The 27,425-nt window shown below is 38.8% G+C and overlaps 1 protein-coding gene across 22 annotated transcripts in view; it reads left to right on the top strand.

The window, feature by feature from the left end:
- neb (nebulin) overlaps nucleotides 1-27,425 on the top strand; it is a 75,707-nt gene that overhangs the window by 36,881 nt on the left and 11,401 nt on the right. For 6 of the 22 annotated variants that reach the window (XM_035945193.2, XM_035945242.2, XM_035945203.2 and 3 more), the window contains 46 exons: nucleotides 199-396; nucleotides 1,156-1,260; nucleotides 1,360-1,464; nucleotides 1,556-1,660; nucleotides 1,763-1,870; nucleotides 1,986-2,099; nucleotides 2,245-2,442; nucleotides 2,827-2,931; nucleotides 3,058-3,162; nucleotides 3,265-3,372; nucleotides 4,026-4,133; nucleotides 4,225-4,332; nucleotides 4,425-4,529; nucleotides 4,649-4,753; nucleotides 4,844-4,942; nucleotides 5,039-5,143; nucleotides 5,307-5,411; nucleotides 5,497-5,601; nucleotides 5,787-5,891; nucleotides 6,253-6,357; nucleotides 6,455-6,559; nucleotides 9,414-9,518; nucleotides 9,717-9,821; nucleotides 10,740-10,844; nucleotides 12,037-12,138; nucleotides 12,250-12,357; nucleotides 12,477-12,581; nucleotides 12,684-12,788; nucleotides 12,880-12,984; nucleotides 13,078-13,182; nucleotides 13,315-13,425; nucleotides 13,520-13,630; nucleotides 13,742-13,843; nucleotides 15,910-16,014; nucleotides 16,512-16,601; nucleotides 18,303-18,416; nucleotides 19,296-19,400; nucleotides 19,912-20,016; nucleotides 21,322-21,426; nucleotides 22,138-22,248; nucleotides 22,942-23,052; nucleotides 23,920-24,033; nucleotides 24,136-24,240; nucleotides 25,080-25,184; nucleotides 25,553-25,657; nucleotides 26,130-26,222. In XM_035945193.2, the coding sequence (XP_035801086.2) occupies nucleotides 199-396; nucleotides 1,156-1,260; nucleotides 1,360-1,464; nucleotides 1,556-1,660; nucleotides 1,763-1,870; nucleotides 1,986-2,099; nucleotides 2,245-2,442; nucleotides 2,827-2,931; nucleotides 3,058-3,162; nucleotides 3,265-3,372; nucleotides 4,026-4,133; nucleotides 4,225-4,332; nucleotides 4,425-4,529; nucleotides 4,649-4,753; nucleotides 4,844-4,942; nucleotides 5,039-5,143; nucleotides 5,307-5,411; nucleotides 5,497-5,601; nucleotides 5,787-5,891; nucleotides 6,253-6,357; nucleotides 6,455-6,559; nucleotides 9,414-9,518; nucleotides 9,717-9,821; nucleotides 10,740-10,844; nucleotides 12,037-12,138; nucleotides 12,250-12,357; nucleotides 12,477-12,581; nucleotides 12,684-12,788; nucleotides 12,880-12,984; nucleotides 13,078-13,182; nucleotides 13,315-13,425; nucleotides 13,520-13,630; nucleotides 13,742-13,843; nucleotides 15,910-16,014; nucleotides 16,512-16,601; nucleotides 18,303-18,416; nucleotides 19,296-19,400; nucleotides 19,912-20,016; nucleotides 21,322-21,426; nucleotides 22,138-22,248; nucleotides 22,942-23,052; nucleotides 23,920-24,033; nucleotides 24,136-24,240; nucleotides 25,080-25,184; nucleotides 25,553-25,657; nucleotides 26,130-26,222 (5,043 nt within the window). Of the gene's footprint in view, nucleotides 1-198; nucleotides 397-1,155; nucleotides 1,261-1,359; nucleotides 1,465-1,555; nucleotides 1,661-1,762; nucleotides 1,871-1,985; nucleotides 2,100-2,244; nucleotides 2,443-2,826; nucleotides 2,932-3,057; nucleotides 3,163-3,264; nucleotides 3,373-4,025; nucleotides 4,134-4,224; nucleotides 4,333-4,424; nucleotides 4,530-4,648; nucleotides 4,754-4,843; nucleotides 4,943-5,038; nucleotides 5,144-5,306; nucleotides 5,412-5,496; nucleotides 5,602-5,786; nucleotides 5,892-6,252; nucleotides 6,358-6,454; nucleotides 6,560-9,413; nucleotides 9,519-9,716; nucleotides 9,822-10,155; nucleotides 10,258-10,739; nucleotides 10,845-12,036; nucleotides 12,139-12,249; nucleotides 12,358-12,476; nucleotides 12,582-12,683; nucleotides 12,789-12,879; nucleotides 12,985-13,077; nucleotides 13,183-13,314; nucleotides 13,426-13,519; nucleotides 13,631-13,741; nucleotides 13,844-15,909; nucleotides 16,015-16,511; nucleotides 16,602-18,302; nucleotides 18,417-19,295; nucleotides 19,401-19,911; nucleotides 20,017-21,321; nucleotides 21,427-22,137; nucleotides 22,249-22,941; nucleotides 23,053-23,919; nucleotides 24,034-24,135; nucleotides 24,241-25,079; nucleotides 25,185-25,552; nucleotides 25,658-26,129; nucleotides 26,223-27,425 lie in introns of all 22 variants that reach the window. The other 16 variants (XM_035945227.2, XM_035945199.2, XM_035945267.2 and 13 more) reach the window with 10 other exon arrangements.

Raw genomic sequence — 27,425 nt, 5'->3', positions numbered from 1 at the left:
TTACTTGCAAAGACCAGAAGCTGCAGACTGGAATACTAAGGAAGGTCATTGCGCTAATTGTGCAAGTTTTTTAACAATTTACATTGCTTTTATGACCAAGATTAAGATTTATTATCCTCTCCTCATAAACTTTATTTCATCTTGATCCGTTTCATGTTGTTAATCGTTAGCTTTCTATGATTTAAATGTCTTCTACAGAGGCTCTACCAGAAGGACTATCATCAGAGCAAGACCAAGTGCCACCTTCCACCTGACATCATTGCTAACCAGGTTGCTAAGCGTTGCCAGGACATGCTAAGCGATGTCCTCTACCGCACCTACTTGCACCAGTGGACCTGCCATCCTGACCAGGAGGACGCCATTCGTGCCCGCAAGACCAATGAGATCCTCAGTGATGTAGGTCCCTTTTCTGTGCACATTCTGCTCCAGGCAGTCGATTGAACAAACTCAACTTAACTGCTTTGAAATTTGAAGCAGTGTACTCAGTTCAGCTAGCTTTACATATGTATCATATGGTTGGTTTCTATTTTGTAGAGGTTTCTTTATTTAAGGCCTTTAAAAAACTACAGCTGTTGTAAGAGCAGTTCAAGAATAAAGATGGAAGATTTCTTTATATGTCATTTCTCTGTACATCTGTGCACACAAAAAAACTAAATATCATTCCCCCCCAGAACCACAGATAAGACAACAATCAAGAGTAGATTACATAATTAGATAAACAAATATAGTAAGTAGAGATTGCTAAAAGACAAATAACATAAAAACATGAAAATATAATAGTGGAGGGAGAGCTTAAGCATAATATGTTGATGATAAAGTGCTATAAAAAGTTCAATTAGCAGCACAGTGCATCAAAATCTTATTGCAGTTCTGTCCAGAGGCAGCACAGTATGTTAAGGTGCTATAGAAAATACAGATTCAGCCAAAATTATTTTACCATCTTAAAGTTGCTCTCATTGGCTGAGAATGTTTTTGTCAGTACAGTTTTTATGATGAGCAAGTCTTTCCCAAGACAAAAGTTCATTATCAATTTAGCATACAATATGTGCAGTAATAGATTAATCTGTCTTTTAACAAGATGTTGTACAAAATCCAAATGTTTTCTTCAATACTGGACATGTAATTTTAGTTTTTTTTACTGTCATCATTTGATAGGTGTTCTACAAGGATGACCTGAACTGGATGAAGGGTATCGGTTGCTATGCCTGGGACACACCAGAGATTGTGCGCGCCAAGAAATCCTACGAGCTGCAGAGTGATGTGAGTAGCAACATTAAAGATCACAGAAATGTTATACATATTGTATAGTTTATTAAAGGTTAATTTATTAAATTTACCTGTGTTTATGTTCCCATGTAGCTCAAATACAGAGATGAAGCCAAGAAAGAGTTCAACAACTACTCCATTGTGACAGACACTCCAGTTTATGTGACTGCTGTCCTGGGCCACACCTGGGCCAGTGATGTGAGTCAGTTGCATTTTCAAAAGGACTTACATAGTGTTTAAGTTTAAACACAGTTACTGAGTGCATTAATTAAACAATTCTCTTTGACAGCTCAACTACAGGGAGGCATATCATAAGGAGAAGCACATGTACACCACTGTTCTGGACACCTATGATTATGCCAGATGCCACAACTTCAAATACTTCTTCAGCAACGTAAGTTAAGATAAATATTGCTTTATTTAAGTGAGTGACTAGATTTGTGAATGGCATTTTTGTACCCAATAACATGTTAATGATAATATTCTGACTTTTCAGAAAAACTACACTGCTGCCTGGGACAAGATCAAAGCAAAGAGCTACCAGATTCCACATGACTCTCACGCATTGCAACACGCGAAATACCAAAAGACAGTTCTCAGTGGCGTAAGTTCAAGACTTCTGTTCATTTCATTCCATGTTATTACTCTGCTGAGGTTTTTTTCAAATAAGTTTGATTGGTGACTTTTAATAAACAATATGAATCCTCTGGCTCCTTTAGGTGAAATACAAGGAGGATTATGAGAAGTTCAAATCCCTCTACAGTCTTCCCAAGTCACTTGAGGACGATCCTGCCACTGCTCGTTGTGTCAAAGCTGGAAAGCTGGTCCTTGATGTAAGTTAAATATGTTTTGCTATTTCATTTTCCACATAAAAGCATTTCTTCTCATGGGAAATAGGTTGCACTGTAGCGTGCATCTGATTTATTGTGCATACATGATGCGGGAACCTAAAGAACCACCTATTGTCCATCTTTACAGCGTCTGTACAGGGAAAACTATGAGAAGACCAAGGCCAAGAACCACATCCCTCCAGACATGCTGGAGATCCTGTCTGCACGTAACACCCAGTCCACCGTCAGTGGCATCAACTACCGCAAGTATCTGCACCAGTGGATCTGCATGCCTGACATGCAAATGTACGTCCAAGCTCGCAAAGTCAACGAGCAGCTCAGCGACGTGAGTAATGCTCTTCACCTACGTATTCTGTCACTGTGTAGATACAGTAGCTGCAGATACAAAGCTAAAGCAACATTTGTCCTTGTATTTTGTCAGCTTTGTTATGTTTAAAGATCTCATATTGATGCATTTATTATTTTTTTTTATCTTACACGGAGCAAGATCATTTCATATTGTAACAGAAAAACTTATGCTTTATCTGCAATACGTTACAAAAAGTGTATTTTTTAATGAAATTGAGGAAAGTCAGACTGTCTTAATGTGTTTTTTTTGGTCTGTCATAAAATATTTATACTTTTTTATGCCCTAAAAGTAAAACAATCATGGTTCAACCAGTTCTAACATAAACACAAAAATCAATTGGCTTGTGTGACTCCTCCCCAGATCTTCTACAAGGATGATCTGAACTGGCTGAAGGGTATTGGCTGCTATGCCTGGGACACACCAGAGATCCTGCGTGTCAAGCACGCTGGTAACCTCCAGAGTGAGGTTAGTCCACTGAACATATTCCTCTCCACCTTGTTTAGCATTTTGGTTCATACATTCTGTTCTTTATGCACATTTTCTTCACATTCATATTTACAAGCAATGCTGACTGCCTTGTTTTTATTCCAGTACAAGTACAGAGCCAAAGGTATCGAGGCTTTCAAGGAGTATTCTGTGGTGACAGACACTCCAGTGTATGAGACAGCCAAGCAGAACGCTCAGAACCTAAGTGATGTAAGTGTATTCATTTCTGCCTGTATTGCCTCATTATTATTTATAATCCTTCCCAAAGAAAACGAACACCATACATGTTATCTTTTTTCTTCTGTTTTGCAGCTTCACTACCACTATGACTACAACACCAACGTCAAGGGCACCAACACGTCTCCTGCTGTTACCATTGAAACGGAAAGAGCCCGCCTTGCCAACTACATCCAGAGTGATGTAAGATAACATTCCTTAATATTCAGTGTACTTATTTAGAAATTGCTGCCATACATATATACGGTATTGATGCTGTAAAAAAGAAATCAAGTAGCACCTTGCACAAATATACTATGTGTTATTTATGCTTTAGTGATTTCCAAACTATGGATTTATTTCTTTATTACGTGGCACAGGTGTAATATGTCATGAATAAAATTTTTAGAGGGATTACAGAATAGCATATTTTTTCGTTATTTTTTTTTTAGTTGCAGTGAGAATTTGCTACAACACAGTGTTCAAATTCCACAGCAGATGTTTTTAGAAAAAGTAATCTTGCATTGTCTAAAAATGATAAGAATCTAAAAGTTATTCAGAATTTGAATTCCTGCTTGTCACTTGTGACTAGTTTTTTAACAATTATTTCTATATAGGCGTGGCAGTGATTGAATAGGGTATTCCAAACTGCATAAAAAGTCAGACAAATATGAAGAAAAATCTGTCTAAAACTAAGCTGCATTACAGTATATTCATGAAGAATTTCAGTCTGTTTTTTAAGAGTGACTGTTTGACCTAATTTTGTTCATTCCATAAGTTTCTGCATATCTTTCGGTATATATGTTTCACCACCTGTAAAGCACATCATCTCACTCTGTTGTGTTGGCTTCTCTCAGAACTGGTACAAGGAGGCCAACAAGCAGAACATGCCCACCGGTTACTCGCTGCCCAGCGACACCCCGCTCATCAAGCAGGTTAAGATGAACAGTGTTGTTGCCAGCAACGTAAGTCTTTCACAGTCTTAAATCCTCGAAATATCCTATTGTTGGGACAGCAATTGTTACTGAATCACATGTTATTGCTTTTTTTGTGCAGGTGAAATACAAGGAGGCCTATGAGATGATGAAGGCTAAGGCCTACACTCTTCATCCAGAGGGTGTCAACTTTGTCAATATCAGGAAGGCTAACAAGATCACCAATGAGGTAAGAAATCACCCTGATATTAGTGCTAATGAAGATTTACATTAACTTGTGATGCTTTTACTGGCTACAACAATCTCATATATCTTCGCCAGCGTCTGTATCGTGAGGACTACCAGAAACAAAAGGACAAGATCCACACAACCTATGACACCCCTGATATCAGACAAGTCAAGATGAACCAGGAGCACCTCAGCGATGTACGGAACAATTTACACACTATTTATGTCCTTCATGTTCCCATTTTTCTTTTTACTGCTTCACAAAGTTAAAAACTATGTGTTATTTATGCCACTTTTTGGTTTCCTTCTTATCCCAGTTGTGCTACAAAGAGAAATACAACAGCACCAAGGGTCAGCTGATTTCTATGCCCATAACTCCCGAGCTCATGCACTGCTACCACGTCAATGAGATCACCAGTGAGGTATGGGGAAAAGATTCACAACTTTGAAGCAAATTTCCACAACATTTTTTTTGTTAGAAAATGTCAGTTACAATCACTTTGTGTTTTTAGCTGAGATACAAAGAGGATCTGATGTGGCTGAGAGGCGTCGGTTGCTTCCTGTATGACACTCCAGAGATGATCCATGTCCGCAACATCACCAAGCAGAGGGTACGGAATATCCCTTTTTGTCTGTGTTCTTTGCTGTAATTGCATATTGATCCAGAGGCATTTGTTTGACGTGTTACATTCACTTTTACGGTGAAGACGAACTACCCAGTGGAGGCTAAGAAGAACCTTGCTAACTTCTCCGTGGTCCTGGACACACCAGAGTATAATCGAGTGACTGAGCTGAAGACACACATGAGCGGCGTGAGTTGGTTTCTGCCACACTTTATCATTTTATATAAGTAGCTTGACAGGATTTTAACTCCGAACAAAAGTACATGTACTACAGCTTGCAGAAAATCAATGTTGCAACAGGCTTGATTTAGCTTTTGACTCGTATTTTGACTTCTGCTCCTCTTTTTTGCAGCGCATCTACAAAGCCCAGAGCAAGCAGGAGATGGCTAAAGTTACCACCACTGTGGACTCTGTGGAGATTCAGAGAGCCAAGTGGGCCCAGCAGCTGACCAACAAGGCAAGTTAAAACATATCACTGATCACTGGATGTATTATTTGTGTAAATCTCTCCTGGTGATCTAATCATTGTCCTTTCTCTACAGTACCTGTACACAGATCTGGCTGCTAAAGAGAGAGCTCATTTCACACCAGAAATGGAAACTCCACATATCGGCCATGCCAGGAAAATGAAAGTGGTCTGCAGTGATGTAAGTCGTCCCCTTACTCATTTCTTCTTTATTTTTTAGCTAGGTTAGGTTCAGATTAAAATAATAGTTTGTATTTTCATTGAGAATGTTTTACATGAATTCAATATTCACCATCTTGCTGGAATGATCTAAGTTTATTCTGTAACAAATTCCTGATCTGTTGCATAAATTATTTCTCCCCCTAGAACAAATACAAAGAGCAGTATGAGAAGATGAAGCACAGGTACACCGCCATTGCTGACACACCTCACCTGATCCGTGCCAAAAAAGCCTACCTACAGTCAAGTGACGTGAGTATGCTCACTGAATAATCACAAAACCAGTTTGAGGCTATGTCATGCCGTTTTAGGACTTTAAATGAAATATTGGTATTACCTGATCAGTGTTGCTCAACAGATTTTGAAGCTGTATTCTAGAAATTGGCTACTTCTAAAGAATTTCATTAGCTTATGGTGAATTTGTGTTGCCTGTAATAGTCTTTTTGCTTGTTTAATTTAAACTTTTTAGCTTATATTTCCGTACAAACCAGTGCAAAAATGTGACTTTTTGCATTTAAATAATTATGACTTATAGGAATAAAATGCCATAAATTCAGCTGCTTGTATTTGGGTTTGACAAACATCTGACATATTTTGTATTTCATGTCTTCAGCTGCGCTACAAGGAAACCTTTGAGCTTTCCAAGGGCCACTACCGCACAGTCAAGGATGCTCTGGACATCATTTATCACCGCAGAGTCACTGATGACATCAGCGAGGTCAGCAGTCGTTCATCTTTACACTTAACTTATACATAATTTTCATTTGAACTCTTTTCTCTCTCTTACTGATACTGTCTTCCTCTGTTTACCTCAGGTTAAATACAGGGAGAAGTATATTAACACTCTGGGTACATGGAAGTCCATCCCTGACCGTCCTGAGTTCTTCTTCAGCAGAATTGTCAACGATAACGTCAGCAGCGTGAGTACTCATAACTTGAATTATACATCCCATTTTCAAATCTTAACAGTAGATAGAAGGATATATAATATCGTGAACGCAATTTATAACATGACAACTAAATCCCTTTTTTAAGATAAGTCTTTAATAATCTACAGCGGGGAAGTTCACAATGTTACAGCAGCAAAATGGGCAGTGCAAACGTGTAGGAAACATCAGCAGAAAGTAGGAATAAACAAGAAATGTACATACTGATTCTTCATACATGGATACTTAGTAACTGCACAGATTCCTCTGGATGTGGAAGAAATGCCATTGCTCATATTTCTACAATTCTACAATTTCATTTAGCAGTCGCTTTTATCCAAAGCGATGTGCATCTAAAAGTAGATACAATGCAAGCAAAGATCTAGTTAGGTGAAAACAACCTGGATAAGTGCCCTAAAACAAGTTCAAGAGTCACAATAGGACCGTAGTATCTCCAGGCAGTAGACGTAATAGGATTTTTTTTTATTAGTAGTATTTTTTTTTTCTGTCAGAGCAAAGGTGTTCAGTGAAGAGCTGAGTTTTTAGTATTCTCTTCAAGACTGAGAGAGACTCTGCAGATTGAATAGAGTTTCACCATCGGGGAAGCACAGCAGAGAAGAGTCTAGCTATCGATCGACCCTGTTGTGGTGGTTGTATCAACCGCCTTTTGTTGGCCGAGCGGTTTTCATTGTAGTTTTGAATGCGAGTGTTAGAGTTTTGAATTTTATGCGGGAAGCAACTGGAAGCCAGTGAAGCGATCTGAACAGCAGTGGGACATGCTGTTTTTGGCTGGTTGAAAACCAGATGTGCTGCTGCATTCTGGATCATCTCCAGAGGTTTGACTGTGCATGCGAGGAGGCCAGTAGTTGATCTGTGATACTATGAGAGCCTGGACCAGGAGTTGTACTGCATGTCCAGACAGGAAGTGTCTGACCTTTCAGATGTTGTACAGGACAAACCGACATGACCGAGCAACAGAGGCCAGATGGTTAGTTGGTCATCTATCATGACACCCAAGTGTCTGGCAGACTTTGTGGGTTTGAGTTTGGTTGTTTCAAGCTCGATGTTGATTTCTTGTTGAATAGAGGGACTGGCTGGGATGACAGGGAGCTCAGTCTTGGAGGGGTTAAGTTGAAGGTGGCATTTTTTCATCCATGCCGAGATATCTGCAAGGCACGATGAGATCTGGGCAGAGACCTTGTGGTCGTCTGGGGGCAACGACAGAAAGAGCTGGGTATCATCAGCATAGCAATGGTATGAGAAACCATGGGAGTGGATTAGCGCATCAAGTGAGGTCGTGTATGTTGAGAAGAGGAGGGGACCGAGCACTGACCCTTGAGGAACCCCTGTGGATAGACTTTGCAACTCAGAAACTTTTCCCCTCCAAGATATTCTGAAGTATCTCGCTGAGAGGTAGGATATGAACCAGTGGAGGACTGATCCTGAGATGCCAAGCTCAGTGAGTGTGGAGAGGAAAATTTTGGGGGTTAACCATGTGAAAAGCAGCTGACAGATCTAATAGCAGTAGAGCTGAAAACTGTCCAGCAGCTCAAGCAGAACGCAGTGATTCTGTTACTGATAGAAGTGCAGCCTCAGTGGAGTAACCATGTTTAAAACCAGATTGATTCAGGTCATACAGGTTGTTTTTCGGGAGGAAAACAGAGACTTGGTTGAAGGCAGTTCACTCAAGTATTTTAGACAGGAAGGGTAGGAGTGAAACTGGTCTGTAGTTTTCAATCTGGGCTGGATCGAGTGTAGGGTTTTTCAGTATTGGAGTGTCTTGAGCTTGCTGAAATGCAGCAGACAACGCACCCATAGCAAGCGAGGAGTTGATGAAGTGTGTTACTGCAGGGTTAAGTGCTGGGGAAATGGTTTGTAAAAGGTCGGATGTTATTAGGTCCAGTGGGAGGAGAGTCGAGCAATAGTTAAAGACTTCCTCCTCAGTTAGAGGGGAGAATGAGGAGAGTGTGGCTCTGTTAGCCGGCGGGTGGACAGTGAGTTGGTCAGGCATAGTGAACTGCTTAGTGATTGCAGAGACTTTGTCCGTGAAAAATGAGGCGAGCATGTCTGCAGTGAGCAGAGTGGAGGGTGGGGGAGGAGGTGGGAGAAGGAGTGAGTTAAAAGCAGAGAATATTTTTCGAGCATCTGATGTGCCACAGATCTGGTTCTGATAGTACTTGGTTTTGGCAATTTTTAAGCTGGAAGAGAATAGTGTTAGTAGATTTTGATAGTCACTGAGGTCAGTGGACTCTGGATTTGCACCATTTTCTCTGTGCTGCTCTGAGCCCCACCCTTTGTTTCCTGGTGACTTCAGTGAACCATGGACAAGAGGGGAAGATATGAAGAAAATTTTGATGTTAAAAGGCAGAGATTGTTCAAATAGAAGGCTAGTGAAGAACAGAGAGTGTCTGTGGTCTCGTCAACCAGGAGTAAGGAGAATATGTTATGAGGAGGCATGGAGGCCAAGACCTCATCAGAAACCTGGGTAGGTGAGTGGGACTGAAGATTGCGGCGGAAGGAGACCATTGGCGATGAAAAACAATTTCATTGCACAGATCCTTCCATGAGTACCGATTCTTCCAAATACTGACATAAGAAATGCTAATATTGCACAGATTTTATTTATATTGCACTGATTTTTCCAGAATAGATAAATACCGATATTACACAGATTTTATTTATGTTGCACATATTCCTCCATAAGTGCAAAAATAGTGACATTGCACACATTCTTGTATATGTAGAGAAACTGATGCTGAGTCTTTAATATTAAAAATAATCATAATACACAGGTAGATGTGTTGATTTTGCACCAGAGTCAAATATGTGTCTGTTTGTCTTTTGGTAGGTCAAGTACAAGGAGGACCTGGAGTGGCTGAGGGGTATTGGCTGCTTTGTGTGGGACACACCTGAGCTGGTGCAGGCTGAGAGGAACAAACAGCTGTACAGTGAGGTGAGCTACCAGTTTACCGGTATTTCATAATTTACTATTTATAATGTCTAAAAATATTGTTAAAATCCTTCTTTGTTTATTTCTTACTAAGTAAATACCACATACTGATTGTGATATCTCAGATTTATATTACAAGTATGTTTTTTTATTGAAGTGTTTTCAATCTTTAATGATGTGTTATTTATTTTTTGATAACAGAGACTGTACAAAACCTCCTTTGAGAAGAACAGAGGCAACTTCAAGTATACCTGTGACACTCCATTCTTCCAGGCCGCCAAGAATGCCTCCGTTCTCATCAACGATGTGAGTCCTTTCATTCCTCATCCAAATACAGTAATTGAAAGTATGATTTAATTAGTCTTTTAAATTTCATTTGGAAAGGAGAAATTGTTAACAACATTTCTGTCTTTGTGCATCTTTATCGGACTCTCAGCGTGAAGGTAAAATAGAATGGATTCTCTGTATTATTTTGCATTATTATGGATATTTTTGTCTGTTTTTCTGTTTTTAATGTGTCATTTTTCTTTATATCAGCTTGTTTTAACCTTCCTTTCTTCCCCAAGAAGTTTAATCACATGAGAAGGGTACTGTATTTTCTGGACGTTTGTTTTTAACCACCTTCTGACATTTTGAGCAGAGGGCCTACAGAGCTAGTTATGAGAAGACCAAGGATAAGTTCACCATTACAACAGATGATCCTAGATACCAGCTGGCCAGGGAGAACAGGAAGATGAGCCAGGTAAACGCCCTGGTTGTGTTGATCGACTGGCCTGTTTCGTCCGCTGCTGCCTCCAGTTCAGTCCTTCCAGACCTCTGACTCTGGTGCATGAGGTCCTGCTGATGATGGTCGTCGCATGGCTGTTGTAGTTCTCTGAATACACAAAAAATTTCTCCATTTGTAGTCTATTCTCCTTTCATCTCTTACAGGTTCATGTGAATAGCGCCACTCAAATAGCAGCTGCTATCTTGAGTGAGCATGATTCTTCTTTATCTGCTCCATCAGAAAGACATATTTAAGATTATAATAATAATAACTTTCAAATTTAGCTGTATTGAAGAGGTTAATTTCTGTCACTGTGGGGCACTGATAAAGACAAACAGCTACTTCGTTGCACTTGGATCTCCGGAGTTCATCCTCCAGTCCTCCCAGTGTTACTGCTGTTTTACATTCATATCCTCAACTTTGGCATGCTGTGTGTGTTTGTTGTTGTGTGTGGACAGGGAATGTATAAATCCAGAGCAAAGGATCTACTCCGGAGTGGCTGCAATGAGCTACTCCGCCCTGACATTCTCACAGCCCTTTACCAGTCCACTATGGGCAGTAAGGTAAACAGCCAGAGAGCCAGTGAACTGTAGTGATTCTGATCCTTGTTCACAAACAGACGAGAAAATAAGCTCTTTTGTAGAATTAAGTCAGAATTAAAGGTTATTTTGTTCCTCCTCTTTACTGTTTGTGGACAAGGTCATATCACATCAGGTACTTATCCCGTAGAAACCTTTTCCATCCATTAAATCCACTTAAAAGTGGTTTTAACTTCCACATATTCCATGCGCTAATCTCTCAATCACTTCTTCTTTGCTTCTCTTCATGATTCATTGATTACTGAAACTTAAACTCATCATTAAATGCAGTGCGTTATTTGCCCAATTGCAAACAGACATATCTAGTGTCAGAAATGCAGCAAATTGCAAGAACTGACCCCATTTACGCAGCTAGATGTTTCTTAAAGCCTAAAAGAAGATTTTATTTCTTGTAAGTTTGTTTTGGGAGAAGTGTTGGTTTGTTTCGTAACTAAATGACCAATTTTTGAGTTACTTATACGGTTTCCTCTTGTGTAAACATCGTTTTTATTGAAGCTGCACTTCTGTTATATCAGCCGCAGATTAAATATTCAGTAAATACCATAACATGGATTGCTGGTCTCCACGAACCACCTGGGCACTGCAGACTTTCAACACCATATAGCGGTAACATGTGTCCTTGTCTTCATTTTCATCTGGAAAATCCCTCTCTATGTTTGCATGTGTTTCATGAAGCATGTTTTTCTAATCTTTTCCATGACACCACTTCATTCATTAGACATATTAGATCATTTATAAGTAGTGATAGGTCACACGCCGCTTGCTAGTTCACTGTTTCTGACTTTGCTCTGATTCTGTTCGAGAACTATCCAAGAAAAACAAGAACACATTAGCTTTATTTTGTAACAGGAGAATCTAATTACTTAAAGTTAATTGATGTTATCACCTAAACTGACTCTGAAAATGACATAGTTTGATGCTAAATGTCAATTTTTTCTTTTACTATGCTCACCATCGGAACAAATTTGGTCCACAAATGCTCCGATGTGTCTTTTCTAGAATTTGTTCATGGCTTTTCTTGGATGTTTTTTTCATTTTAGCTGCATAGATTAGAAGAAAGGCAAGTTGTCAGAATGCACATACAAAATTCACCACAGTGCCAATTTCATTATGGGGGACACTAACTTTCTTGTGTTTACACGCTATCCTCCATCAGTGGAGGTACAGGGAGCAGTATGAACGTGCCAAAGACAAATTTACTTCTGTTCTGGAGACCCCCGAGTATGAGGCCCACAAACGCAGCAAGAAGATCAGTGATGTAAGTTTTGTCTTTTGTCTTGCTCTATTTTTAATAAGTCATTTATTCCTTCATGATCTCTTTATTCATTTTGGAATTTCCTCTCACAATGTGATGATGATTTTTCCTCAGATCATCTACAAGATGGAGTACAACAAGACCAAGGCTAAGGGATACACTCTGCCTTATGATACTCCATACCAAAACCACATGAAGAAGGTCAAGGAGATCACCAGCAATGTAAGTCACGTTCTAAATAGCTGCACTTTTAACACTTGTTTTTCTTTGCAGAGGCATAGGAGGCCAAAACGTGACATGGATGTTTGTATTTGATGGTGTTTTTTTAATGCATCTTGCAGCTGAAGTACAAAGAGGTGTATGAGAAGAGCAAGGCCCAGATCAACATGGACCCTGAGGCTCATGAGATTCGCGCTGCCAAGGAGGCCTACAGGAACATCAGCAATGTAAGCATTTTCAGTGAGACTATCAGGAAATGTTCATTATTTTTTTTCTTGAGCTAAACTCCAAATACCTGAAAATATTGATAAAAAAATTTCTTCATTTAGCTTGACTATAAGAAGAAATATGAAGCAACCAAAAACAAGTGGATCTGGACTTCGGACAGACCTGACTTTGTCAATGCTGCCAAAAACACTTTGCAACAGAGTGATGTGAGTATGTTTTTAAATGTGCCATTTCAATTTTCCATTTGTACAACATCCAGCAGTGTTGCTCAGATTTTTGTCCTATTTCATCCCACAGGTTGAGTACAAGTATGACAAAGAGATAATGAAGGGCTGTGTGATACCTGTGGCTGATGACAAGTACACAATCCTGTACAAGAAGAACACTGAGATGGCCAGTGATGTAAGTTTTCTCCTTTTTTATTAGCGACTTTATCATGTTTCTGAAGGATTATTTAGTATGTGTCATAAACTACTATGTAAATTTTCCCTCCAGGTGAAGTACAAAGAGAAGTATGAAAAGTCAAAGGGCCAGTACGTGCCTGTTATGGATACTCCTCAGATTCTCCATGCCAAGGCTGTGCGTACTTTGGCATCAGAGGTAAGAACCAACCTGTGGAAAATCTTTCAGAACTTCTACACTCTTGCATAAACCTTTAACAGGAATAGGATTTTTTTTTTTAAAAACATACGTAACTGCAACAATATTTCTAATCTTTATTTTCTTTCTCAGAGCAAATACAAAGAGGCCAGTAAGAAGGACATGCAGTCAGGCTCATTCACCACCCTGTCTGAGACTCGTGACACTGCCCACAGCAAGGAGATCAACAAGCTTGTCAGCGGGGTACAACTGTCGCACGTGTTTTACACAATAAGATCTAATAATGTGGGACTCTTTTCTACGCAGCCGGACTTAACCTTCTGTTCTCTCTTTACAGAAACTGTACAAAGCCAAGTTTGAGAAGGAAAAGGGCAAGTCAGTGTATAACAACATGATTGTGCCACCTGATGTTCAGCACGCCATGGATGTGGCCAAGTCCCAGAGCAGCGTGAGTCATCTACACAGTTGTTGGAATAGTTACACAGCTTCTCTTATGTATCTTTTGATGTTGGGATCAGTTTTTGGCACAAGCTGTATATATTTCTGCCCAACCCCATAGGTCGCCTATAAGAAAGATGCCAAAGCCAACCTGCACTACACCACTGTAGTCGACCGTCCTGACATCAAGAAGGCCACCCAGGCTGCCAGACTTATCAGTCAGGTAAAAATCAAGTGCAAGTTTAAAACTCTTTGCAGGTTACAGATTAAAAACTGCCTGCACATGTAAGTTTTTTTGTTCAAAAAATATCAACCCATACACAAACAAGGCTGCATTTTACAAACCTGTGTGTACACAAGCCTGATTTACAAATTACATAGCTGTAGAAGTAGACTCACCCACCCTTTAAGTGGTAATCTCACACACTTTCATTTAAATTGTGTGTTAAATTAATTTATCATCAAATGAGGTAAGACAAAGGTGATTGAGCCTGTGAGGGACTGATGAAATTATGCAAGTTGGTCATCTGTTGCAAAATTACTCCACAAAATCACAAGCCATGCACAATTAGTGACTTATATTTTACCATCCAGCAGTTATCTTTCTGCTAGAGAGGGAAGGCAGAACTAACACAACAGATTCACTCTTAAACTCACCTGTGTCTGAAGCATGTACTGTTTTTTAGAATGCCACAACCCAGCTGTCTAGGGTGAGCTAGGAGTAACAAAAAGTGCAGATGGATGTGGATTACCAGAGTGAACAGAAGTGTTTTATCACAACACAGACGTGAGGACCGAAGGGCAAAGGGTGATGCTGAAATATAACAAATAAATAGGACCAAAAGAGGACTTCTTCTTGTAGCTGGATTAAGCCTTAATGACCTAGCAACAAAAATATCAAGAAAAGCACTCAGAGAGTGCAGTACTCCAGCAAGGCTGCTCAGTTGTTGTATCATTTCTGACGGCTGAAATCTTGAAAAAATTCGAAGCAGAAATCATGGCACTATAGAATGTAGCCAATTAATATAGATGTACCCACAGACAAAATGACCTTGCCCTGAACACAGACGTGTGATATGCATGTGTATGTTATGTACAGATACCGAATCGCGTGATCTAAATATGTAGCTGGTAGCGGGAATTGATGGGACTCAGAAACACCCCTACAATTTAATCAGTTATTCCTTGTATCATTTCCCACGGATAAGTCCCGATAAGTCCACAACGGCTGATTTGTAGTAGGACCACAATCATGTGATCATCAGCAGGCACCTGACGTAGCGTTCACTTGTAGTCATAGTTACAGTGCCGCTGTGCCGCTATCTTGCAGTGATACAGAAATCTTTAACAAATCTGTGGATCCAGACTGTAAACTGCATCACTGCCAAAATCTAATCACTTGGTCTTTGTGTCATTTCTGACTTTCCCTGAAAATGTCATCCAAATCCATTAGTCCGTTTTTGAGTAATGTTGCCAACAGACAGACGGATAGACAAACAGACAAACGTACGCCAATCACCACATAACTCCGGCATTTCTTGGCAAAGTAACTATAAAACCAAAAAACTAACTACACTAGCCAAATAGAAACACAGATAAAGAAGCACCCCTATCTAAAGCTAACAATGGTGTACATACAAAAGGTTCTGCAGTCAAACTTTTCCTGACTAAGCCCTTAACTCTCAAATGAAACAAGTCCAATCCGAGTTCGAGAGAGACACACTTTAGCATAGAGTTAAGAGGACAGGTCACATAGACTGAACAAAACAATGAATGCTGTTATAGAGACCAGCTCACTGGCAGCATCACCTGTATGACGCTTTTTGGATCTCAAGGAAGTGAGGACCAAAAACACATCTGCAATTAGTGCCTATTACCAAAAATAAATCTTAACTTGAAGGGAAACTACAAAATCAGGGATAGATATTAAAGGTAAGTCCAATCTGAAATGCTTACATCAAGAATGGAGTCTATAAACCTTGGGGCTGCCAGGAAGAGCAATGAATCTTTGAGATTGCCACTTTGAGCACATATTTGCATATAAATATGTCAGAATGCTCAAATGCTTATTGCAAAGAAGAAGAGAAAATATGATGCATTGGTACAATCACAAGTACAGGTCCACTATCCATGATGGCATGTTTTTCTTTGTAAAACATTTTTGAAAAATTATTGTACAAGCCTGTAATACAAAAGATTTAGAAAACAACAAAAACAGTCAAGACCACATACTCATCAGTGTAGTTTTTGAATGGTCCACTGATTCTTCTTTGGTCTTATGTCCATCAGGTCGGCTACCGGGAGAAGGCCCGTGAGGAGGCCAGCCGTGGAGGTTCTCTGGTCCACCGCCCAGATATCGCTTTGGCAACTGAGGTGTCCAAGCTGACCAGCCAGGTACAACAAACTAAATGAACCATTTGTTTCATGAAGCCCGGTCCCAGCCACGTCGTTTTCCCCTTGGTTCCCTGTAAATATGATCTCCTGGAAAAAGTTTCTGTAATTTATTTACTTCTACGAATGCTGGATTTTAATCAGTGGCAGCCAGTTTCCACCAGTACCAGGGTTTCATTAATATTTGCAGACTAGTGTCGCTGTTAGATGCTTAGCAGCAGTCCCGTTGGCCTAATGATAGAACTAGCAGCTCTTCCATAGTGCTGCCTCTGCCATCCTGCACTATAAGCCATGTCTTCATCTGTCATTGTGACTCCATTATTGTAGATGTATATGTTTAACTGCTCATATTGTACTTGTCCCACCCCTTTCCTTAAACCTGTTCTCCTACACTCTTCCTACACCTTCTATAGTTACCTAATCTCTCTCTCTTCTCCTTTCTACTTATATAATGTCCTAGTCCGTGTGTTCTCATCCCTCCATCTCACTGCGCTTTGTAGGTGGAGGCCAAGCCCTCCCTCCATGGAGCTGCTTCCTATGATACCCCCCAGATGCGCCACATTAAGAAAATGAGTGCGATGACTAGCGATGTAAGGAGGTTCACGCCCTAAAACTGAAGGGCTTCTGCTACATGTCTGTCTCATTTGTCTTTCCGCTCTCGCCCTATCAACTCATAGCCTGACTGAATAATTGATTTTGATTTTACAACGCGGTTCTCTGAACCTTGAATACAAACCATAAGAAACTTTTTTTTTTAAAAAAATGATTCAGATCTCCAAATCTTACAAAATGATTTGCTTTGGAATTTGTTTTTGCAGTTTAGCATTGTGTGCACCCTCTGCTGTTTTTTTCCCTCCCTGACAAGCTGTTGCTCATGGCTAAGCATAGACAAGAGCATTATTACATTACTGGTGCTAATACTGTATGTTTATTTATGTATGTGTAATTTCCCCACTTTCCTCCCCCAAGTCTCTCAGTCAGAGTGTCTGTTTCTAAATGGTAAAATGAAGAATTTGATGGAAAAAAGGAACATGCTACTGCACCTGAATTCTTCTCTAAACATGTGTAAATCTAGCAGTCAACTACTCTCTGCTTTGTTTTGATCTGAACACTGGAAGGCAGTAAGGACTCTGTCATGTCATGGTGCAAGTTTTAGAATGTGGTCAAAGTGAGGATTAATTCATCATTATTGCTAGATTTACACATGTTTCTGTGTTGTTGTTTTCTTCCGGTCTCTCACCTTCTTTCTAAAGCTGGTTGATCTGCAGAATGAAAGAACAATCACCTCCCTCCCTGAAATATGACCACAAACATTTTGCCCTACCTCTTCCATATATACTTTATTATATATGAAGTCCATGTTTGGGTTTATGTGGATTGCAGAATGTTGAATTCGGCCCTGTTTACACTAAAATGCATCTTGTATGACCAGATCAACATAGATATAAATTAGAACACGGACATAAATGCTGCAGAGAAACATCAGCAAGTTAACACTGCAAGTTCTCACATTATGTAGTGTCATTTTAACAAAATATTTCTGAGTTGCTTTCCAGGACTAGGAAAAAATAGCCACTGCATTTACTGGTTAGAAGCAATTTCAAACAGTTAAAATCAGATGCTCACCTTGTGTAAATTGAGACACAACAGGTCAGAATAGGGCCAATAGTTTGGTTTGATTGAAAAGAACCTTAATGTGACTGTTTCATTAATTTTGTAATTAGAATAACTTTGACTACTGCTTGGCAAACAGCAGATTCTGCCGAACGAACCACTTCTGAGCAAACTCTGGTGCAGTTGATTTGCTTATTTCCTAGATAATAATCTGCCACATTTAATATGTCGTTTCCGAGAAGGTAGGATGATCAGCTTAAAAACAAGGAATGAAAAACAGCACTGTAATGTTTTCTTCTCAACCATGGAACCAAACTGCAGGTGTTGACACACCTGCCATTTAGGACTAAATTTAGGACTAAAGAGCACTATGATTGCGAAAAGGTGATGGTAAAGTGATGCAAGGAAACAGTCATATTCAGGAGAACAAGAGTGTTTTTTTCGCACAGCAATGACTAGAAACTAAAGTTGCCCTTTCATACTTCACATATACCACACGGCATGTCCAAAGCTCTTATTTTAAACTATTTGTGAATGACTAATCTCACTGTCACAAATGTGATGTTGTCCTTTAGCTGTTTCCACTGTGATGGAGTCTGTATATCCTCAGCTGGTGCTGGTCTCCTCAAAGTAAGTCCTGTGATAATAACTTTAACATTTACACTTAACCCCAACAGGTGAAGTACAAGGAGAAGTTTGATAAGGAGGTGAAAGGAAAGAAACCACAATATGACCTGAAGGAGAGTAAGATTTACAAAACTTTGAAGGATGCCAATGCACTGGCTAGTGAGGTAAGTGATCACAGAACTGTCATTCTGTCAACCAGATTCCAAGACACATGATAAATCATACAGATAATATTCTTACACAGATAATTGACTGTTTGGGGACTTTTTGTTGCTTTACCACAGTCGTACAAAGTTACAAATGCCTTTAAATCTCTGTCTGCAGTTTGTTAAATTCACACAATAGCAGTTTTGTAAAGATCTGATAAAGTAAGCTAGAAATGGCTAATCTTCTGTTTCATAGTAAAGCACTTTCAAAGTCTATGATGCTTTGTTTCACTCTGAGTTAGCATAAAATGTCAAATAAATTTCTCCAAAACTACAGAATTTTATTATTTATCACTTATTATTGTTTACATTCAGAATCATTTGGTATAATGTTAATTGATGGCTTTATTATTTATTTTTTCTATTTCTATTTATTTGATTTTATTAATTGTTTTATCTATTAGAATATGGTTCAGTGTGTCAGTGTTTTTTTCAGTTTTTATGTAATATTATAAATCAACAAAAAAAAATTCTTCACAAACCTAACCAACTCTTTAAGCAAGTGTACGTACTTATGCATAGTCTGTGAAAAATAAAATAGAAGAAACAGCAAAATAAACATAATAATAATAAAATAATTACAATAGATCAATCAAAAACAGTATAGACAACTTGAAAAATGTGCACACAATTTTCATAGAATAATTAAAACAGTTTTTTATGAAAACTGCATGTTAAACTAACTAAAGTTTTCTTCAGGTAGCAAGGCTATTTTTTGACCAAATCTATCAAATCCACATTAATAATTTGAGGAAGTCAGATTTCAAATCCAAATATAACCTGCTTTAAGTTGTGAAAGTATATAATTACAATGACATCTGTTGATGCAACCCACAGGTGAAATACAAGGGCGACCTGAAAAAGATCCACAAACCTGTGACCGACATGGCCGAGTCTCTGTCCATGCAGCACAGCCTGAGCACCAGCAAACTGTCTAGCCAAGTAAGCGTCCATCAGTGTTTAACCCTCTGACATCCCCACCCAGAAAGCTGCTGCTCGTCAGCCCAGCTTCAGTGACATCTTCACTGAAATGTGTCTGATCTCAGTGCTTCCATCACCTCATAGTAACATGGTGTAATAATTCATAGATTTATGGATTTATCCTTTATTCTACTAAGCTCCATCATTCAAACCTCCATCATCCTATGACCTCATCTGGTAGTGATCCTTACCCTTCTCACCTGTACTGTCACCTTCTATAACCTCTATCACTTCACTTTTTCCTCCTGTAGTTCAGAGAAAACTTTATTAATGACCACTTAACATACAAAACCCCTTCTCCTCCACTGACTTAAATCATTCTTTACATGATTCGTAACTACCCCCTTTTTAATCATCACTTAAGTTGATTTTTTTTCCATCACAAAATGTGAGACCTTTTGTGCTCCGAAGAAACACCCTTCTTCTCATTTGCTGTACTGAGCTGCTTTACTTTACTGGGAACTCCCTGTAGTACCGCTACAAGAAGAAATTTGAGGAGAGTAAGGGTCACTACCACATGATTCCTGACACACCAGAACAGCTTCATCTCAAGGAGGCCTCTGAGCTTCAAAGTAACGTAAGTGGTCCAAACTCTGGGGGTCAGCAAACACTTCACTCACCTAAAAACACAGCTGTGGATTTCACCTGTTGACCACTTTCTTGTCAACCAATAAATGTACAAAATCTGCCTGTCAGGTCTTCATTTCCTGCACTTAAACAGGAATAGGGCCACATTTGCTAAGTTGGAAGCATTAGAGCTTGCCAATGGGTCATAAATAGGCATTAAGCTAACTCTGAGACACTACATTAAATGATAACATAATAGTTATATACTGACCATAATTACCCTTAAGTATTTTTTAGAAATCGGACAAATTTGCAGTCAAAAAGAAGAATACTGGTACATTATTTGAAGGACCACGGCGGGGATTTTACCCATTCACTTACAATCGTGTAACCATAAAATTGCTGTTAATCATTTAGCTTTTCATGATATAATGTTTGAAATTTTGTATTTTTCTGTCATCATATGATAAAATAGTAAATTATTATATCATGAAACATGTCTAGGTCCAGTGAGTGGGCAGTTCAGGTTTTTAAGCTCTATCTGAATTTACATCAGTAATTTAAAGACCCTATCTAAAAAAAAATAATCTAGTTTTTATGTTGTTGTCATGTTCATATCATGTTTTTTATATGCTATAGAAGGTATCATGAGCGAAATCGGCAGACATTCAGCTCCTTTCCTTTTCAGATTTGGTTTTTGCTTCTAATATGTACATATTCTGAAGAAAACAAATTACATTTAAGCTATTTTAATGCATTAGGGGGTTGTTTTATTTTAAAAAAATAAAACGTAACATTTAGAGACACATTTTACCTTTGGCATATGTGAGCTGATTTGCATATCATCTTGAACTTTGCTGTGATAGGTGCACAATGAAGCACATCTCAGAATTTACCTAAAAATTCAATGTAAACAGCATAATATTTTTAAAATAGCACAACTTTTGAATAGGATATTATCATCCTTTGCACAGTTCGAATTATTTTGATTACATACTATGTAATCTTGTACATTCTCTGGTGAATAATTTGCACAATCCTGCACACTGTACATATTTCTGTTCCTTTCTATTGCTTTGATAATTCCCTAGAATTTGTATTGTGACACTTACTGTCTATTGATTTGCAACACTTCTTTGCCTGTGTTTTAAACATTTCTACTTGTCAGTGTTTACTGATGTGCACCAAAATGTCAAATTCCTTGTATGAGAAAACCTACTTGGCAAAAAAAAAAAAAATGATACAGATTTATATGAAGATATCTCAGGGTTTCCATTGAAAACAGTTGACAATATATTTGTGTGGGACATTTCAGGTGAAATACAAGGAGAAGTATGAGAGGGAAAGGGGTAAACCCATGCTGGACTTTGAGACACCCACATATGTGACTGCTAAGGAGGCCCAGCACATGCAGAGCCAGGTAAATACGTCTGTTATTAAAGTGTCTACAGATATAACACATTTGTCATTACAGGTCCTTCTCTCAAGACACTCCAATGCCTCCTTATACTGTATATTAACCTTTATTGTATTGCCTCTTGTTGAATGTCAAGTTATTGTTTCTATTACACTTACAGAATGTTTCTGAAATCTGGAAGAACATTTCACAGTGCCTTCAGGGCTAGTTTACTGCATCAAGTTCAGGTTTCACTTGTTTGACAATTTAGATCAAAGCTGAATTATGTCATTCACCACTTTCTAATAAAAACTAGTAGAAGGCAGTGTAAAATGTGCTGAAATGAAACTTACCGAGCAGCTTGTGTATTGTTCCCTAATACTATGGCAGCTTAATTTTCCTCCCATGATGCAGGGAAGACAGAGGTAACGTATCCGTCTGTTGCAGTCTCTGGATGGATTATAGATTTTCACTCTGGCTAATCACAATCAGTTAAGACTTTTACTTTGATTCTCAAATATTCTGATGGGCTCCCGACCCCACACTGTTCCATTCTTGCAGTAAACACCTCCTACGCTCCACACATGCACTCAAATACTCATATTTAAAGACTGCAGATACAGAAATGAACAAAATGGGGTGAACAAGGACAAGGTAACTGCATTGTGAACCAGCATTTGCTTGCATGTGTATGTATGAGCTCTGTCTGTCCCGTTTTATCTTTGTGGCAAATAGAAAGACTATAAGAAGGACTTTGAGGAGTCCATGAGGGGAAAGAACCTCTCAGGCTTGGAGGTCACCCCTGCCATGATTCATGTCAGACACGCCACCAAAATAGCCAGTGAGGTAACTATAGGACAACTTATCCTCAATCAATCCTCCCTATCTACCTCACCCATGTTTTATAATCATACTAAGACATTACAATCACAATCCCCTTTTTCACCACTTTTTCTTATTTAATCCCACAAGTGTTTCCTTCTTTCTTCTCCTTTTGTAGGTCCACTTATGAGATTTAGTTTTTGTCCCTTTGCATGATTCACATCCCACTTATAATGAAGACGTCACTAAATGTTGCTGAATTTCTCTGTATTTATGTCCACTGACACCTTGAACTTTACATTTCAAGCCTTTATCTAATAGAAGACTACCAACAACCTGGTGTAACAACTTGCATGAATGCATGTCGTCATCTGAATGATGTTTTTAAGGTGAAACTGACTTGTTTCTTGTTGTTTTCTTTGTCCTTCTGCTGTTGTTTTTTATTGTTCTATCTCATCAAAATGTTGTTAATCTTTTTTTTATTCTGATTCTTGCCAAAGTCACTGATTTCTCCAGTTTCTCTCTAACTACAGTGCTTATTTGAAAAATCTTTACTTAGAAAAATGCTCAAGTTTTCTTGTATTTGAGAGGTTTGGTGACTTTGAGCTTAAACGGCAAGCAGCAGATCTTGCATTGTATTGTCTTGTCTGTATGCCTTGGCCTGGCCTGCCTGTTTGCCCTTCTCTGGAGTCTCTCTGTTCTTCTTCCATCCTGTAGAGAGAGTACAGGAAGGATCTAGAGGAGGGAGTGAAGGGTAAAGGGCTAACCTTACTGGAGGAAACTCCGGAGCTTTTAAGAGCAAGGAATGCCACTCAAATCCTGTGTGAGGTACGACTGACTGAGAGGTGAAGGAAGTGGCATCACACTCTAATCTGAGTGGCTCCCCACCATCCCGCAAATGACGAATACTATCCCCTCTTAACTCAGCCACATCATCACTAAAAGGATGACTGCTGGGTTTGACTTCTGTGCTTTTCCTGCTTTGTGACATCAATAATTTTCCAGCACTTCCCTTTTTCTGATGTTCCTAAAATATTCTCATAAGCAAAACTTAACTTTCATCCTCACATTTTCTGATGTGCATAAAATGTTCTCATAAGCAGAACTTAACCTTCATCCTCACCCTGTTTAATTTCCCCATGATTTTCTCACTTTAAGTCTGATAAATGCTCCAAAAATCAACCTTAAATTTACTCAGATATGCTCCTATTTTCTCTTGCTTTCTGATAGAACATGTAAAGTTGTAGCGTAGATTTACAGAGCAAGTTGTTTCCTAAACCCCATCACTTTGATTTGACGATAATTTCACTTTAGTTCAGTTTCGACAAGATACGCTCTGGGTGCTTTTGGGGTTGATTTTTACAACTCAAGCTAGATGTAGAAGTGTAAAACTGAAGAAAGAGAACCTAAAAAACCTAGATTTAATGAAAATGACTAACTGTGCTTTAATCCACTCTCTTTAACTGTTTAATTTTCCAGTTTTGCTTCACACACAATCTGTGGTTCAATTCGAACACCATATCTTTTCCCTAATTTCTGCTAACCTGCTCTATTTACTGTTCCCTTAGGTGTTTTGCAGCCCTCCTCAGTGTGAATGAGTAGAAATCCTGTTGTCTATAATATTCTGCCAGTCATGCCTGCTCATAACAAACACAGTGATTGAATGTGATGATTTGTAATGTCTCATATTTACAGAGAGAGTACAAGAAGGCGCTGGAGCAGGAGATCAAGGGCAAGGGAATGTTGGCTTTGGCTACAGACACTCCAGACTTCATGAGAGCCAGAAACGCTACTGACATCCTCAGCCAGGTCTGCATTGTATTGTGTTATTATATTATCTGCATGGAGCTGGGCACAAGCTGGTTTTTTAGTATTTTCCTCTGAGCTGACTGACAGTTTTTTGTCCCTTAGACTAAGTACAAGCAGACCGCTGAGATGGACAGAGCTAGCTACACAACCGTCATCGACACCCCCGACATCATCCATGCTCAGCAGATGAGGAACATCGTTAGCCAGGTAGATTATTGAATTTATCTTCTTATCTTCACTCCTATGAAGCTTTTATATATGATATCTCCTTTAGGGATAGATCAGTTATCGATCTGGCCGTTTATCGTCGCCAATATTTAGTATTTGTCAGATTATCGGTATTATTACTGACTGATCATTGATCAATTAAATGCGCTTTTTCAGGTTTGATACAACCTCCTCTCTGTCAGTAGTCACTCTGTGGTCTCAGAAATGTCTCTCAAGCAGCAAAAACTGAACAAGAAACACAAACCAGGAAATTAGCTTCTCTCACAGTTGCTAAGGCTATGCTAACAGGTAGCTGCAAAGTTATAAGGCAGCTACAGAATAACCTGAAAGAGTCTAGAAAACAATAATTAATAATGATTTAAGATCTGAACCTTAGTGGACATTAAAAGTGATAGAACAGTGAAAGATTAAGAAAACAGAGAAGAACAGCAGACGTAACAAACTGATTAATCTCAGTCGATTACACATCAAAAGAAGAGAGCATCCTAATTTAATCACTCCTATTTCTATCTTACATATTTACTTGTAGTCAATCTTATTAATGAAGAAGTCTAGTTATGAATTACAGGTTCTCTGCTATCACACGCTGTTAAAACATTTTATTCAATGCATATCGGCCCCCTCAGATATCAGTCATTGGTCTTGCTTGATCTCCAACAGTCGTATCGGTATCGGCCCTTTAAAAACAATCAAACAAAAAAAAACATATCGATCGAGATCCCTAATCTCTTTTTATGTAAGCTACTTGTAGACACATTCCAAATTCCAAAGCTCTGTTTTAGTCAATGTTCCTGATAATTCTATTATTTCCCAAACAGAAAAAGTACAAAGAGGAGGCTGAGAAGACCATGTCTCACTATGTACCAGTCCTGGACACTCCAGAGATGCAGAGAGTCCGTGAGAACCAGAAGAACTTCAGCACTGTAAGTAGTAAAAGGATTAATTGTGCTGGTTCTTTCTGGATCAGCATGTTTTGACCGTTGTAGGTCTTACAATATGAATTCTTCCAGTGTCTGGTGGCTCTGTGTATGTCTTGGTGTAAAATATTATCTTGAATACTTTACACTTTTGTTTTGTCCATGTTATGATGTTCTATACTCATGCTATATGTGTTTGGTGTCAATTTTTGCACTCAAAACAGTACCATATGTTTTAGTCAGTATTGCTAATTCTGAGCATAAATTTTGGTAAATTTTTTTCCTGTAGTTTCTCTTCCAACTCTGTTTCTTTTTGTTTTATCTCTTCATCATTGTGAAACATTTTAACTGCACTTTTGCTTTTCTCCCTGTAGCATCTATACCAGGTTGACCTTAAAAACATAAAGGGCAAAGTGTCTACTGTAAAGGACACTCCTGAAATGCTACGTGTTAAAGAGAATACAAAGAATTTCAGCTTGGTATCTACTCTATAAAATATATTTTTTTGTTTTCTAATAACCCTTTTTGTTGGTTTTTTTTGTTTGTTTGTTTGTTTTTTTTGCTCTGTTTTTCCTCATTTTTAACAAACCCTGATATGCAGCCCTCATTTCTTTGGAGCAAACTGATATTTTTTTATATATATATCTTAGTAATACATGCAGCATTTTAATTCACGCAACTAACCCTGGACATTCGGTTCTGTAGTGTAACATCTGTACTTTTTAGTGCAGCTTGTGTGTTGTTAAATGCTTTGTTCATTGTCGTCTGTTGTGCAAGTGTTCAGGCAAAATGTCTGCCTTTAAATGTTTGTCTGTATATTTGTCTTTTTCTGTGTTCACAAAGTCAAATACAGCTCATTTAAGTATAGCTTAGGAATTTAATCAAGCCCCTAGTCCTTATTTTCCAAGCGTAAACCACCGGTTGATGCTTTCATTCCCTACCCATACAAAGATTCAGTACAAAGAAGATTTGGGAGGTGGAACAGCTTTGCCCGAGACCCCTGAGATGGAGAGGGCTAAACGTAACCAGCGCAACATTAGCACGGTACTCCACATAGTGACTTGCCTTCATTCATTACCTCCTTTCATATTCCCTCCATGTCTAGTATGAGAGAATTAAACCCAATCTGACATGACATGTAATCTCTTCAGATGACCATTGTCAGTTCAACCTTCACAGATATCTTTCTTCATTATCATTATTTTACCTTTGGAGATATTTTTTATTTTATGGAGCCTCAAAAACCCCGTTTTTGTTAACAGTGGAACCATTTAGTTGTAGTTGCTTCTTTGCGCAATGTCTCCTGTATGAGATAAAAGCTTGTTGTCACAAGACACTAGATGGCCAGAAGTATGTGGAAACTGCTGACAATGTTTATTGTTTTTGGTTTTGGGTTGTTTTTCATGGTGTTAGTAGGTCTCTTATTTCCACGTAAGAGAAATCTTGATACTAAAGTAGGAATATGTGTAGAGTTAGGTCCACAAAGAACTTGACTGGCCTGGAAAAAGCCCAACTTCAACCCTATCCAACACCTATTGGATGAATTGGGAACCAAGACTCATCAAACAACATCAGTAGTCGACCTTATTAATGCTCTTTTGACTGAACAGTGTGTGAGTGGTAGTGAAATTGCCCATACAGGGATAGCAGAACTGCATTCTAAGTAGCTAATAAGTGGTGTCCCCATGTTTAGAGATGGCTGCTCCTGCGTAAAGTAGTTTGTCAACCATTTATACCTTGAGTCATCATCCAAAGGCAGTTCCACCACTATTAACACCTTGAGTAATGTGAGTATTGGGTCATGCACAAGCTTTGAGTCATTTCAGTATAGCCTGAGAGTAAATACATGGCACTCTCCACCAGTCAGTTTGAACAGACGGAGGTGAAATGTCTTCAAGAATCAAAACGAAATCCAGTTGCCCTCTAGTAAAGCACTTGGGATTAACCCTCATCAGTACACCTGGGATCCAAGCGGACCCCAGGGGTATATAACTTGTCATATTTTTTTTTATTTGTAAGTTGCATTTTCAATCCCTTTAGGTAGCTGTCACCCACATAGTTGCCATCACAAACACCAAAGCTTATTTGATTCCAACCAGGTTTGTGGTGTATATATAAAAAAAATCATTTGGGGTCCATGCGGCCCCAGCCATGTATCTTTTATTCATGTATGTTTGTGTTATGTTGCTCTTGTGATGACTGCTTCAACTGCATTGTGTTTCATTTCAATTCAGGAGTTCTTACGCT

This window comes from Amphiprion ocellaris, chromosome 11, assembly GCF_022539595.1.
Source record: "Amphiprion ocellaris isolate individual 3 ecotype Okinawa chromosome 11, ASM2253959v1, whole genome shotgun sequence".
Taxonomy (NCBI): Eukaryota; Metazoa; Chordata; class Actinopteri; family Pomacentridae; genus Amphiprion; species Amphiprion ocellaris.
Note: the sequence above shows the minus strand (reverse complement) of the source record. Positions and strands in the feature narration are given on the sequence as shown.